The 14,705-nt window shown below is 40.6% G+C and overlaps 1 protein-coding gene across 1 annotated transcript in view; it reads right to left on the bottom strand.

Moving 5' to 3' along the window:
• The window catches only part of ces2b (carboxylesterase 2b), a 41,297-nt gene that overhangs the window by 19,106 nt on the left and 7,486 nt on the right, over window positions 1-14,705 (bottom strand). Inside the window, exons 2-16 of the mRNA XM_084094091.1 lie at window positions 12,408-12,597; window positions 12,157-12,295; window positions 11,936-12,069; window positions 10,888-11,041; window positions 6,192-6,296; window positions 5,995-6,093; window positions 5,740-5,886; window positions 5,537-5,614; window positions 5,035-5,182; window positions 4,782-4,931; window positions 4,236-4,308; window positions 2,002-2,162; window positions 1,726-1,915; window positions 1,501-1,639; window positions 1,266-1,399 (exon numbers count right to left, since the gene is read on the bottom strand). Coding sequence (XP_083950217.1) covers window positions 1,266-1,399; window positions 1,501-1,639; window positions 1,726-1,915; window positions 2,002-2,162; window positions 4,236-4,308; window positions 4,782-4,931; window positions 5,035-5,182; window positions 5,537-5,614; window positions 5,740-5,886; window positions 5,995-6,093; window positions 6,192-6,296; window positions 10,888-11,041; window positions 11,936-12,069; window positions 12,157-12,295; window positions 12,408-12,597 — 2,041 coding nt within the window. The remainder of the gene's footprint in view (window positions 1-1,265; window positions 1,400-1,500; window positions 1,640-1,725; window positions 1,916-2,001; window positions 2,163-4,235; window positions 4,309-4,781; window positions 4,932-5,034; window positions 5,183-5,536; window positions 5,615-5,739; window positions 5,887-5,994; window positions 6,094-6,191; window positions 6,297-10,887; window positions 11,042-11,935; window positions 12,070-12,156; window positions 12,296-12,407; window positions 12,598-14,705) is intronic.

Below are 14,705 nucleotides of genomic sequence, written 5' to 3'. Positions count from 1 at the left end.
ACAAAGCTCCCCCCGTGGAAGAAGCTGTCACTGCACACCTCTGCCCGCCTACGGCTATCGTCTGGAAGACTACAGCTAGTCACCCCTCCAAGCCCTGCAGAACCATGTCAGCGCTCACCTCCAAAGTATTAGCCGCTGACGGCCACGTCGACTCCACACTGTTTAAGAAGCTGCGCAATGCACCGTACTTGGCACTGTGCACTGTGCACTACAAAAGCCACCTCTACTGCTGGATCACCACTTGTGGCTTAATCTCACCAAGATTTAAGACGCTGACAGGACAACTCTTTTCGACTCTTCCGTTGGGCCTGTTTGACTCCGTGGTAGACAGCTTTATGGAGCGCTACACTGCGGCCCATAAGTCATCACAGGCTATGCGTCACTTCTTCCCCAAAAGAGCCAGCTCCTCTACTGCCTCCAGTCTCTTCAAGATGGCCCAGTCGACTCAGAAGTGACCCAGGCCAGCTTCAGCACCCGACCAGCCCCAGCCAAAAGCGGAGAGGAGGGGGAAGGGTTAAGTCCCACCGAGGCAGGACCACCCCCAAAGCGTGCCCGTCTTCCTCTTAAGTTCAGGGCACTGTTGCAGTGCAGTGAAACAATGTTTTTGTTGCCAGTTCTACTTCTTCGTCCCCAAGAAGGATGGCGGCCTCAGGCCTATCCTTGATCTGAGATGTCTGAATCGCGCCCTCATGAGACGGCCTTTCAGAACGTTAACTATTAAACAAATCCTCTCGCAAATTCGCCCCGGGAATTGGTTTATATCAGTGGATCTGAAAGACGCCTACTTTCATATCCAGATAGCCCCCCACCACAGACCATTCTTGAGATTCGTGTTTAAGGGGGTGGGATTCCAATAAACAGTCCTTCCATTCGAACACTCTCTAGCTCCGGGTACTTTTACGAAATGTGTAGACACAACTCTCTCACGACACGACTCTGTGTAGACACAGATCCCAGCAACAGACAGTAGTGAAATTAGCCTCTTAAGGCAAATGAGTTGGTCGTTTTAAAAATAATTGTCCACCTCAGAACGCTATTAAACACAAATCATCATTTGAGATGTGATAGAAACAACATAACAGCTGTAATGCATGCATATACAATGTTGGACAATCTTAGTGAACATGAGAGTATATGATATGTAACTTTATTTTCTAAAAATCCACAGGGCCAAAAGTGCTCACAGTTGAAAAAACAATGGAACAATTGAAATAATATTTTTTAACAAATAACTTAGAATGTTGAGAAGCTGTAGATGTTTTTACCTGAAAAATCCAAGTAGGCCAAGTCTGTACTGGATCAAGACGACAACTACATCTTGATAAGCAGCCAAAACATGTCCGTCAAACATGGACGCAGAGGCCGCAGAAAAACCTCCGCCATGAATCCAAACCATGACCTATTGCACATGTATTAAAAAAGAAAAAAAACATTAACCAACATACATTTTTATGCATACAAATAGAGCAAAGCTCAATTAAATTCAGACCAACCACGTACAGGTAACTTGGTGTTGTCTCCAGGTTTAGAAGGAGTGTAAATGTTGAGGTAAAGACAGTCCTCTGATACTTCAGGGATCTCCAAACTTATAGACACATTAGCCATCAAGTCTATAAGCATCTCCCTTGCCTGTAAACACCTGGGATAAAGAAAAAAGCAAAGTGTCATTGTTTCCAAATGAAAATGCCTGACAATTTAATTTCAGTAGTTCTACTTTAATCTCACATTGGTGGCTGTTTGGTTGCATCTCTCACTCCTTGCCATGGTTCTGCAGGTAGTGGTGGAGCCAGTCTCAGGGGGCCCACAGGTGGCTTTGCAAACGGTACACCTAGATAGCTATTGACAACTGTTTCCTTGCCCTTCGCAGTCATGAAGGAACCTCTTAGAGATCCTAATTTGGTTTGTGCTACAGGTCCTGTCAAAAACAAATGTTCAACCATTCTTAATATTATACAGTGAGACTTAGTGAATTTTGAAACAATGCTGACTTTGATAACTTGCCTTCCTTTAGCTTATTTATTAATCGTGGAAGGGTTTGAGTCATGAAATTAAAGTGTTTTCCCTTCAGGTCCTTTCCAGGTTTCTGTTCCAGTCCAATGCTGAGATACTCAGCTTCAGCTCCAAATTCAGGCCACGATGTGAGGCCCGGACCATTCGGAGACCTGAAAAAGGTTTTTAAAATATAGTTTAAAACAAACTCTTAGAAATGCATTCTTTTTATACTTATAAATTTAGGGGTGTGCGATATCACAATTTTTGATCGTGGAAGATTAAAATGCCTCCACAAATTATCGCAGTATTGTGTTACAGGGCATTCTATCAGTTGCAGTTCTTGCACCTCCGTCTCAAAAACGCGACGTACATTCATATATCACGTTAAGGAAGAGGAGTTACACTCACGGGACACTGCAATTGACAAAAGTTCATTATTTTCATGTGCTTTAAAGCCTTTCCGGTTAAAAGTTTCATTCGCATGCTGATGCGCTGTTCTAACATGCGCTTTCCTGAGCACAAACACTCGAAGCGCACTGGCACTAAAACCCAGTCAAACAGCGCCTGGTTACTGGACTAAGTTATCTTTCGAGTCTTATTGCTCTAATAATGTATCACTCACAAGGTTTACATAAACACAGTTGGTTATGTCTAAAGTGAAAGCAAACATTTGAGAGAAAAACGGGTGCGTGTCATATGCCTATATATTAAATGCGTGCCGATCTTAAAATTACAGTAAACATGCTGCCGCTTGTCCTTAAAGGGATAGTTCAACCAAAAATTAAAATTCTGTTCTTATTTACTCTCAAATGTTGTTCCAAACCTGTATTCATTTCTTTCTTGTGCGGAACACAAAATAAGATGTTTTGAAGAATGTGGCTTCCATGTGGTAACCAGACATTTGCTGTTCCCCAGTGACTTCCATAGTAGGAAAATATATACTATGGAAGTCATAGTGGACCAGCAACTGTTTGGTTACCCATATTTGTCACAATAAGTTTTATTTTCAACAGAACAATATGCACTTCATACGTTGTAAATTTTTCATTTTTTTATTTAAAGTATTGCAATATATCGCCATATGGATCTATTGCAATATATCGTGATATGCATCAAATTGTCAGGCCCTTGTCGATAACCAGCCCTAATTTTCAGTATGAAATGAATGACCATAAAATGTCATGTATTGTAATCATCAAGTAAACAAGTAATGTTTTTCTTAAAATTTAAATACATGTGAATGTACAGATCTTGTACAAAATATTAATATTTTTTTATATCTAACATTAGCAAAGGTTAATAAATTTAGTAAGTATATATTGCTCAATATTAAAGTTAACTAATGCATTAACTGATTTTAACAAATTAAACCTACTGTAAACTTACTTTATTTTTTTTTACAAATGTCATGATCATAAATATCATGTTTTTTTTGGGAGCCGCATCACATGACTTTTTACAACCTTAACTGATTGACTCAAGAGGATGGCAGGAGTCTTCACTATGATTTCACTTCCTGTTTTAAGTATGTTTCTGCATGTTGGTTGCACCACAAGATTTGATTTGGCAGACATTTGATTTGTTTCAAATATTTATAACATTTGAACAAACTTCTTCAAAGATTATAGCAAACTACTTGGTAATGTTTTCAAGAATTTCATCCTTTAAACAAAGCTTTTTATTCATGATATCCGTCTACCACCCTGAAAATTTTCAGCTGGACTTGTCTGCTGAACCTGTGCAACATCTTTGTTGATCCTGGAACAACATTCCAATCAACCAATCAGATTTGAGGGACAAGTTTACAGTTTATGTCAAGTTTATGCTTACAACCAGGGTTAGGTGCTTCTACATCAATGTTATTCACCTATCATTTCCCTCTGATTTTAGGGATAAGTTATGGGTAGGGTTAGCTTAAGGCAGTGTTCACCAATCTCAGTCCTGGAGGGCCGCTGTCCTGCAGAGTTTAGCTCCAACCAGCTCCAACACACCTGTTTGAAAGTTTCTAGTATGCCTAGTGAGACCTTGATTAGCTGGTTCAGGTGTGTTTAATTGGGGTTGGAGCTAAACTCTGCAGGACAGCGGCCCTCCAGGACCAAGATTGGTGAACCCTGGCTTAAGGGGTATGGATAGGGTTAGATACATTTTTCAGACAGGAATGTTGTTCCAGTATCAACAAAATATGTTGACCCAGGAGCACATCTAACTCTGCAAAATCAGGACATGAGATTTGTCTCACTCACCCAGTGCGAGCAAAGTTGCCCCAGTAATTCATGACAGATCTACAAAGTTCATTTTCTTCTTTTGAGAGTTCACCTGAATTAAAACAGGAAGAAAAACGTCAAATAGGAAAAACAAAGAGAAACACTGTATTGATTGTCGCTACCTATAAAATCCTTACTTTGACAACTGTTGTGGTTAATGATATCAATGAGACTAAAGTTTGAGATCTGTAGGTATGGTCACATTTAACGTTTTTCAGCAAATTTTCACAGTCGAAATCCAGTCATTTCAATAGTAATACACATGACTGGATATTTCGTGTGAGACCGAAAGTTTTCCCCATGCATATTTAACAACGTGTTAAAGCAAATTCACTGTGTTGACCAACAGAAAGCTGCTTGGTCTGAAAGTTACTTCTCTGTGAGCTGTGCTTCATACATCGCTACACTGCTGACAATATACAATGGACATTTTTCTGTGAAATTTTATGAAAGTTCGCTAGTGTGACCATACCTCTAAAACACTAAATCTATTTGTTATATTTTCTAATATTACTGGGGTTGTACCTTCCAGCTTTATAAGTCCATCTGCAAAGCAAAAACCAAAAACAAATACAATTTCATCTCCATGGTCACTTCCAACAAAACTGGGTCTTTTCATTTGAAGTATACTGGGAGGCTGCTGGAATTCATACACGTATACTGGTGCACCAGCATCTAGAAATAGATGAAATTGATAATTATTGTTGTGTATCACTGAAACAGGATTCTACAAATTTAACACATTCATACTTCTACAGCACATTGAACAAACTCTCACCTCTGTGGAAATTCGCTACTTTGCGAGCTGGGATGTTGAACATAAAGTCTCCTAACATCTCTCGAAAAACATCTCGGATTTTGATCCTGTCAGTGGATGTGCCCAGATACTCATTTAAAACAAGCTCAAGAATTGACTGAACTTGAAGCTAAATGGGGATAAAATAGACATATTATTTAAAAAGTTTAAAGTATTTTTAAATTACAAACCATATAGGTTAGTCTTGCAGCTTACTATCAGAGTTCCTCTAAAACCCTCCACCTCCACCAGCTCCACCTGCCTAGATCTATGGACAGTAGCAAGTCCATTCTTGCTCTGCAGCAGCATCAGTACTCAAAAGCAGCAGTGTAACAGATCTAGTCCACCAAACCAAACTATTTCAAAAGTTGTTATTAAATTAATACTATAATTTATAATTTAATATATTTCAATCATAACAACTTTTGAAATAGTTTGGCTTTGGTGGACTATATATGTATAACTGAAGATAAAACTCTCTTACAGCATGATTAAACATGGTCAAAAACGGCACGATCTGCTCTATGTCCATCCCATCTGTCCATCCTGGAGGTGACAAGAACTATGGAAAAACATTTGCTAAATGTGAATATACTGTAAAATACTGACTGAAGTTGTCATTTTTGGAAAAACAAATCTCGCGTTTGTATTTTTACAAATTTTAAAAGTGAAGAAGTCTGTCTTTACATTTGGCAGCATATATCCACACTCATCATTAGTGATTCCGGTGATCATAGGCACTTTATTAAACTGGTGGGATTGAAGAAGATCTGCAGCAGGTTTTGGAAGGAACTGGCCATCCACTGTCACTCCAAAACGAAGCATTGGATGCTCCTGTTTCAAAAGACAACACACCGTTTAGTGCATAGGTGGACTGTTTGCATAAATTTATGAGTGTTCACAGAGATTCAATAAGAAAGACTAGTATTTGGACAGACAGACCTTAGCAATTGTCAAGATGTCTTCTTCTGTCAGCTGCATCACACAGTCAACGATCGTCTTTGTGCTGGAAATATCACAGCCAGATATATTTCCTACAGCCTAGAGAGAAACAAGTGATATTTACATTAAATTTATTTCATTTTTACTACAGAAGGTTCTAAATGAATTTGTTTAGAAATTGAACAGGTGTAACTGACCTGAGCTAATGCAAGAGGGTTGGGACTCATTATAGCATCCATTGCTGCTGTACCACTCTCTGCGATAGCATGATGAAAGAGGTTTGCAGATAATGGTGAAAGAACCTATGAAAAAATGGGTCAGTGACACTTTCACATTTTGCCTTATTTTTGGTTTCGTTTTCATATTGGACTTTTAGTCTGCTTCTCCTTTTTCGTATGTTCCCGCTCATTATTAGTTACCATGGTTTCTGATTAGTTCTCACATCTATTTGATATTGAGTTTGCAATCTTGTGTGTAGGTTTGCAGATAATGGTGATAGAACCTGTGAATTTTATTTTAGAAATGTTTTGGTTCAATGACATAATGCTCATTTTTTGACTGAAAAATACTCTTGAAAAATAGTCTTATTGGAATATCAGCCTTATGGGTTTAGCGAATATGTACCCAATGAAAAGTGTTAGAAAAAGATTGTGACTAAACCTTGTAACTGCATTGGCTTCTCAGTGTGTCAGTCAAACCTCATAACTCCACCCCGACTCTATCATGAATGAAGTGCCAGGTTGGTGACCACTGCACTACACCATGCTGACCAATGCCTGCCTATGAGCTGTGAAGGTCACCAAGCACAACCTTGTCAGGCTTAAGCACTGAAGTACTTGATGGACCTCGACCCAGAGAAACCTAATTACCAGCAACCAAATTAAACAAATCCTGTAACACCACAGCCATGCTACCTAGAAGCTCAGTGTTATAGACTCCAGGAAAAAACCCAAAGCATCCATGCTCAGCTGTTTCTGAAATGTGAACTCTTGTATTAAACCAGTCTGTGCCACAGCAGCAGGACAGCCCAGAGCCCCTAAGCGCAGAGCTAACAGGGGAGACTATAGACATAACCTCAGCTAAATCCATAGCACTACATCTAGCAGCTGAACCAGGCGATAGATGAAATACAGTGTTGCTCACAGCAACTCTACATATAACCCTACCAGGACTGAACAAGACTAAAGGGAAGCAATGTACCGAAGGGAGCATGCAAAGAAAGAATTCCTCAACTTCCAAGATAAACCAGACTAATGGGCTGAAGAAGCAATAGAAAATGGTTTGCAAACCGTGATCCAACCACTCAAAGCCCCACTGCAACCTTAGAGTAGCCTGGGGACAGGGATCAACCCTTTCACAAGGAGCATAATCCTGCTTCAAACCCAATATGACAATTTGGGGAGGACAACAAGTAAGAAAGTGGAATTTTCCATACTCAATCTCAGCTGTCAAGCTCTACTCATGCTCATCCTGCTCAGCCCTACTTCAAATCCCAGTCACTCAAGCTCAACTCAACAGATGCTATTATCCCAGCGAGTTCACCAAGGAAGAGTGCTATACGGCAATATCACCTCTGCCCATCCTCACGAAAAATGTTTACACGAACACCTCCCAGCTGAATACACTGGAGGAGGAACTGATGGAAGTGTTATAAAAACACCGGCTTTTAAACCCATCAAACCTTCTCTCCCTTGCGGCCACATTCTGCATTACACCCCCAGCTGGAGGGAGGGCATCCTTTAAAAGTGAAGGAGTTGCATTATCTCACCATGACCAACACCTTCAGCGGCCCTCAGTAGACATTACAGAGGAGCATGCTGAACAACGGCATTGCTCTGGACCAGATAAGAAAGCAGATCACCTCATCTCACTGCAGCTTCACACTTTCACTTAACATCAGCCTATTCTCTGGACCTAAACCCCAGAAGAACATACTGAACAACAGGCATTGCTCTGGACCAGATAAGATAGTGGATTGCATCATCTCATCACGACTCACGCTCTTAACATTAGTCCATACTCTGCGCTTAAGCTCCTGCAAAAGCAGGATGTAAGCATTAAGCAGGGTTCTCCTAGAGAAGCGAGCAGAGATAAACTGCACCCGCTCTAATCTCCAAGCCTAAAAAGCTGGAGAGGGCGATAGACCTCTTTAATTCCTCCATAGAAAAAACACCTGCAGGACCATGAAGGCAGACCCCAGGGGTCCCTCTCTGCCAAATACTACTCCTTCGACCCTCACAGACCACCAGTGAGGGATATATCCCCTGAAAGCTGCTGACTTAGACCTCGCCTTTGTAACTTCTCTACTACCACCTCACCGGCAGTCCGTAGAGGTCAGAGTGTGACATCAGAGCATCAATAAGAAAGTTTTGTATGATGTATGTATCACAATGTATGATTTTTTAACTATTTATTTGTATGATACAGCTGCAAATAAGTATTTGAACACCTGAGAAAATCAATGTTAATATTTGGTACAGTAGCCTTTGTTTGCAATTACAGAGGTCAAACGTTTCCTGTAGTTTTTCACCAGGTTTGCACACACTGCAGGAGGGATTTTGGCCCACTCCTCCACACAGATCTTCTCTAGATCAGTCAGGTTTCTGGGCTGTCGCTGAGAAACACGGAGTTTGAGCTCCCTCCAAAGATTCTCTATTGGGTTTAGGTCTGGAGACTGGCTAGGCCACGCCAGAACCTTGATATGCTTCTTACAGAGCCACTCCTTGGTTATCCTGGCTGTGTGCTTCGGGTCATTGTCATGTTGGAAGACCCAGCCTCGACCCATCTTCAGTGCTCTAACTGAGGGAAGGAGGTTGTTCCCCAAAATCTCACAATACATGGCCCCGGTCATCCTCTCCTTAATACAGTGCAGTCGCCCTGTCCCATGTGCAGAAAAACACCCCCAAAGCATGATGCTACCACCCCCATGCTTCACAGTAGGGATGGTGTTCTTGGGATGGTACTCATCATTCTTCTTCCTCCAAACACGTTTAGTGGAATTATGACCAAAAAGTTCTATTTTGGTCTCATCTGACCACATGACTTTCTCCCATGACTCCTCTGGATCATCCAAATGGTCATTGGCAAACTTAAGACGGGCCTTGACATGTGCTGGTTTAAGCAGGGGAACCTTCCGTGCCATGCATGATTTCAAACCATGACATCTTAGTGTATTACCAACAGTAACCTTGGAAACGGTGGTCCCAGCTCTTTTCAGGTCATTGACCAGCTCCTCCTGTGTAGTTCTGGGCTGATTTCTCACCTTTCTTAGGATCATTGAGACCCCACGAGGTGAGATCTTGCATGGAGCCCCAGTCCGAGGGAGATTGAGAGTCATGTTTAGCTTCTTCCATTTTCTAATGATTGCTCCAACAGTGGACCTTTTTTCACCAAGCTGCTTGGCAATTTCCCCATAGCCCTTTCCAGCCTTGTGGAGGTGTACAATTTTGTCTCTAGTGTCTTTGGACAGCTCTTTGGTCTTGGCCATGTTAGTAGTTGGATTCTTACTGATTGTATGGGGTGGACAGGTGTCTTTATGCAGCTAATGACCTCAAACAGGTGCATCTAATTTAGGATAATAAATGGAGTGGAGGTGGACATTTTAAAGGCAGACTAACAGGTCTTTGAGGGTCAGAATTCTAGCTGATAGACAGGTGTTCAAATACTTATTTGCAGCTGTATCATACAAAGAAATAGTTAAAAAAATCATATATTGTGATTTCTGGATTTTTTTTTTTAGATTAGATTATGTCTCTCACAGTGGACATGCACCTACGATGACAATTTCAGACCCCTCCATGATTTCCAAGTGGGAGAACTTGCAAAATAGCAGGGTGTTCAAATACTTATTTTCCTCACTGTATATGTGGGGCAGCGGAGGAGGCGTATTTTTAATAACGCCTGCCTCAACTCTCTCTCCGCATCGAATTCCTCATAACTAGACACGCCACATTAAAATGCTCTCAGCCAGGTCAGAAGCGCCCGCAGAGGGGCTACCTGAACCGACATGAGAACAACAGAGCTAGCAGGAGAAGCCCAAAAAGAAAAAGAAATCCTGTCAGACTCCTTCCCATGCTCCACCTACATTCCCCATGATCAATCCCGCCCTCGGCAGCAATGGGATCCGAACGACTAAGTGCAGACTCTCAACTCTCATCCCTCAAGAGAGAGTCAAGCAAGGGTGGAGCTTCTCACAGCAAATGCTTCAGAATGAATGCATTCAACTCCCTCAAAAGCCGAACGAGCTCTGTGCAAACGCTTGATTCTCATCGCTCTAAAGAGAATCAAGCAAGAACAGAACTTCTTACCTCAAATGCATTGCAATGAGTGTATCTAGCTCCCTCGAGAGTTGAATGCGCTCCAACAGACTCTTATCTTCACATCCGCATGCAAACAAAGCGTCTTCCTGAAGACAAAAAAGCTGATGACGTGTAATGCAGGCACCCTTCTGTATGCCTGGGCACTCTCACGTGCTTCACACACAGGGTTTCACAGGACACGTCTCCGTAGCGTCAGCAACTGACACAGCGAGGAGTTCCTTCGAATGGGAACTCGCGGTTATGGTAAAGGGTGTGACATTTCCCAAACATGTTCAAATCAATCCAATCAGAGCACATTTTGCTTTTTTAAAAGGAGGGGCTTCATAGAGACAGGAACAAAACAGAGTGTTACTGACAGACTGGGAAGAGAGGTGCTGCAACTGTGTGAAATATGTAAGAAAATATGAAAATCTATTCTATTAGACCCCCAAAACAAAATCAAGACTTTGTAAAAGGGCATAATATGGCCTCTATAATAAATACTATAATACACTGCATGACATTTTCAGTCAATAAATTATGTTATTGGCATTATTAAATAATGGGGGGGGGGTTTTCTTCTTTTTTTTCTTACATGTAAAGACACACTAACTCCTCCAGCAGACTCTCCAAAGATGGTCACTAATCCAGGGTCGCCCCCAAAGCTGTGGATGTTCTCCTGAACCCAATGAAGGGCAGCCACCTGGTCCAGAAGACCATAGTTTCCTGGCGCATGTTCATCTCCTGTGCTAAAGGGCAGAATATAATCATACAACTCCATCAAGAGACCTTAGACCTCAATTGCACTGAAACTATTAAACTAAACAATCAGAAATTCTAAAGCATCACAATCATGAACTTGTAGGACTTTATAGCCATTCAAGTCTGAAGTACAAAAACACATGGCCTGCTGAATGCAAACCAAGCCTAAACCTTTATAATGTTTGATGTGTCATCTTTTAATGTTACTCCAACACCTGGATAGGTAAAACGAGAAAAAGTACTTCAATATATTGGCAGTGATTATTTAGAACTACACAGAAAAGTTTGTTGATAAACTTTGATGTATGCTTGAGAAAGCTTAGTCTGAATGTTTAAAATGGTTTAACAAGTTGTAAGTTGTAAGACTGAAACATTTTTAAAATCTTGAAGTTTGAAGGTTTTAAATATTTTTAAAGATTAAAGTATTTTAAAAAGATTTCAAATCAGCAACAAAATCTGACATGAACTGTCCCATAAATATCGTTTCTTGTGCTCAAATAGCACTAAAAAAGCTCATTTGTTCAGGCAGGACCAGCCAATGCACATGTGCAGTCCCAAGGTGCATCTCAAAACACTGACTGTTTCTACAGCAACTGTGACAATAACTTTATCAATTAATCAATCTATCATTCTTTTATTTAAAAGGCGGGACTTATTCCAAAATACTGCGCATTCAACTTTCTCCCATTCATAGTAATATGAGTGTACAGTCTTTCTATAAATATAGTCTTTGCACTCATGGAAGTTACATTCATGTTTTAGCATGTTCATTTTCTATCATGTAGTTAAAGGTTGTTAGCACATTTCTAGCATGTTCTAGATTTAGTTGAAAGTATTTGGGATTTTATTAGATCTTTATGTTGGTAACAATTAGTTTTTACCTGAAAAATCCAAGTAGGCCAAGCCTGTATTGAATCAGGACCACAACTACATTTTGATAGGCAGCCAAAACATGTCCGTCAAATATGGAAGCAGAGGCCATCGACAAACCTCCACCATGGATCCAAACCATAACCTTTTGCAACATTAAAATACTATTAAAATGCATAAAATACATATAATATTAAAATACATAAACATCAACCAAATCATTCACACTTACAGGCAACTTGTCATTAGCTCCAGGTTTAGAAGGTGTGTAGACGTTGAGGTAAAGACAGTCCTCTGCTGAATCAGGAACCTCTATATTCATGGATAAATTGCCCACCAAGACTTCAATAATCTGCTTATCCTGCAGACACCTGGGACAGACACAGAGTAACACAAGTCTCACCACTTGATCTCCAGTGTAAAATCTAGGACCTGAAGCAAATGCATTGATCTACAGGTGGATTAGCTTTGATTTATTCTCACATGAGCGGCTGTTTTGTAGCATCTCTCACTCCGACCCATTTCTCTGCAGGTTGCGGTGGAGCGAGTCTCAATGAACCCACGGGTGGCTTGGCAAACGGAATGCCAAGGTAAGAATGGACAACTGTGTCCTTTCCCTTTGCTTTCATGTGTGATCCTTTCAGGGCCCCAGATTTGGTTTGCAGGACAGGTCCTGTGTAATTCATTTTTAAAAAAGAGAGAGAAAGACTTTAAAGCATTTTTTTCACAGTATGATTTGCAATTCATTTTCGACGGAGCCCGGGAAGTCACCTGTGGAGAAAAAACAAAACAATTTGTGGCGACGGTTTTACAATCCGTCCCCTCAGTTTATAAACCGTACTCACAAATTCTTAAACTGTTCCATCATTTTAACAAATCCGTTTTAATAAACCGTACCCATGAGTTCCTAATCCACGCTCTCAGATTTGTAAACCGTGCCTTCAGTTTTGGCAATCTGTACCCACAAATTCATAAACTGTGCCCATGCTTTCGCAATCCGTTCCCACAGGTTTGTAAACCGTACTCACGGATTTGTGGCCCGCCCTCATTTTAGAAGAACACCAAGCGGTATGTTGTTAACAAATCTATATTGTTTTATTGTGAATTAAGTGGAATACATCAAAATGTCTTAACTGTGTCCGCATGCTTAAAGAGATTCTCAATTGTTGTGGGTATGGGGTGAGGTGAACCTACATTGAGTGGGGGCCCGAGGCAAAATTAATCAATGAGGCACTTTTAAAAAAATATGTTAAGTTTTATATATAATATATTAATATATAAGATTTGTTTGTTAATATATCTTACCTAGAGATATAATTATACAAAATACAAAAAGTAGTCAAAACACATCTAACAGAACATAAGTTGTTTATTTTTTACAACATTATGTGCTTATTTTTTTTAATTAACAATAGGCTTGTTTGAGATGCGCCTTGCCTCGCCTGAAATGTAGGCGAGAGTAGGCGGCTGCAGTGAGAGGCGGAGTGAAAAAAGCGCAGGCAAGCCGGACAGTTCTCCCTTCTCGCAGTGGATCTGACACCTGCGAGATCAACGATGGATATCGCGGGATTCGCGGGATTCACGCTCGTGCACAGTGTTGCTAATAAACTGGATGTAATTTAAGTTCTGTTGCTTTTATATGAAAATAAATATAATGAACAAGACACCCAAAGTAGCCTACTTATTTAATTCCATTCCAAATACATGTTTATCAGTCTTTTTTTCTTTAATACAGACATGTGTTTTTTTTCTTTTCTTTTTTATAAAAAAAATACATTGCATAATCCATAGAGATCGCACTGTTAGATAGTTTGGGAACATTCACACATACATAAAACATGATATCAGAGTTTTAAAATCAAACATTTTAAAAGAGAACAATACATCACGGTTGTTTAAACCAATGAACATTAAGCTGTGTCGTCAGCAAGTCGTTTCCCATCATGCTTTTGATCAGCGCAGTCGGTGGAGAGCAACTGCGCTCGACTGCAGAATCCGACAGGTGTGCCTTGCGCTCGCGAGAGATTTTTGACATACGTCAGCATGACATCAGAGCAAGGCGGACCGCACTCGGACACATTTCTAACCGGCATGCATCTCGCGCTGATCACCGGTGATCGATTCTGCGCAGATTTTGCTCATCTCAAACAAGCCTAATGTCAATCTTCATCTTTATAATAGAAGATGGGTCATGAATTAGGGTATCTTCCGTCCATTTCATTTCCTATTTGAAATGAAATAAGCAGAAACGAGAAATGGCGCCTTTATCCGTTTTTTCGTTTTTTCCAAAAAACGAAAAACGAGATTTCGGCTTGATTTTTCGTTTTTTAGTTCACAGGCAAAAAACGAATAAATTACTTCAAAATTCGTTTTGCACATGTGGACGGTCATGAGGCGCCCCTGTCAGCCGATTGGTCAAGAAAATCTGAGCATGTGACGTCATCGGTAGTTCCCCAGGTTTATTCAACAAAATAATAGTCCTATGGCTCCGCGTACCGCATATTAAACTGTTCAGGGCAGGTCCTGGGCTTACTTATGTGCAACTTAACGCGTTTCAGAGAAATATTTATATATCAGAAATATTAAATATTAATCTGCACCCAGACGGTTTTATTAGCTGTGCGGAGTTAAATCTGTCTGGTGCTGCGCTAGGCAAGCAATGTTCAGTCAAGTGTAGCATACGCAGCTGTCATAACTCTTCTTTTAGACAATACGCTCAGTTTTGGACAAGGGGTGGTTATTGCAAATACTGTAGGTCTAATGCAAAAACTGCTGATGGTG

This window comes from Abramis brama (genome assembly GCF_963993115.1).
Source record: "Abramis brama genome assembly, chromosome: 20".
Taxonomy (NCBI): Eukaryota; Metazoa; Chordata; class Actinopteri; order Cypriniformes; family Leuciscidae; genus Abramis; species Abramis brama.
The sequence above is the reverse complement of the archived record's forward strand: the minus strand, read 5'-3'. Positions and strand labels throughout refer to the sequence as shown.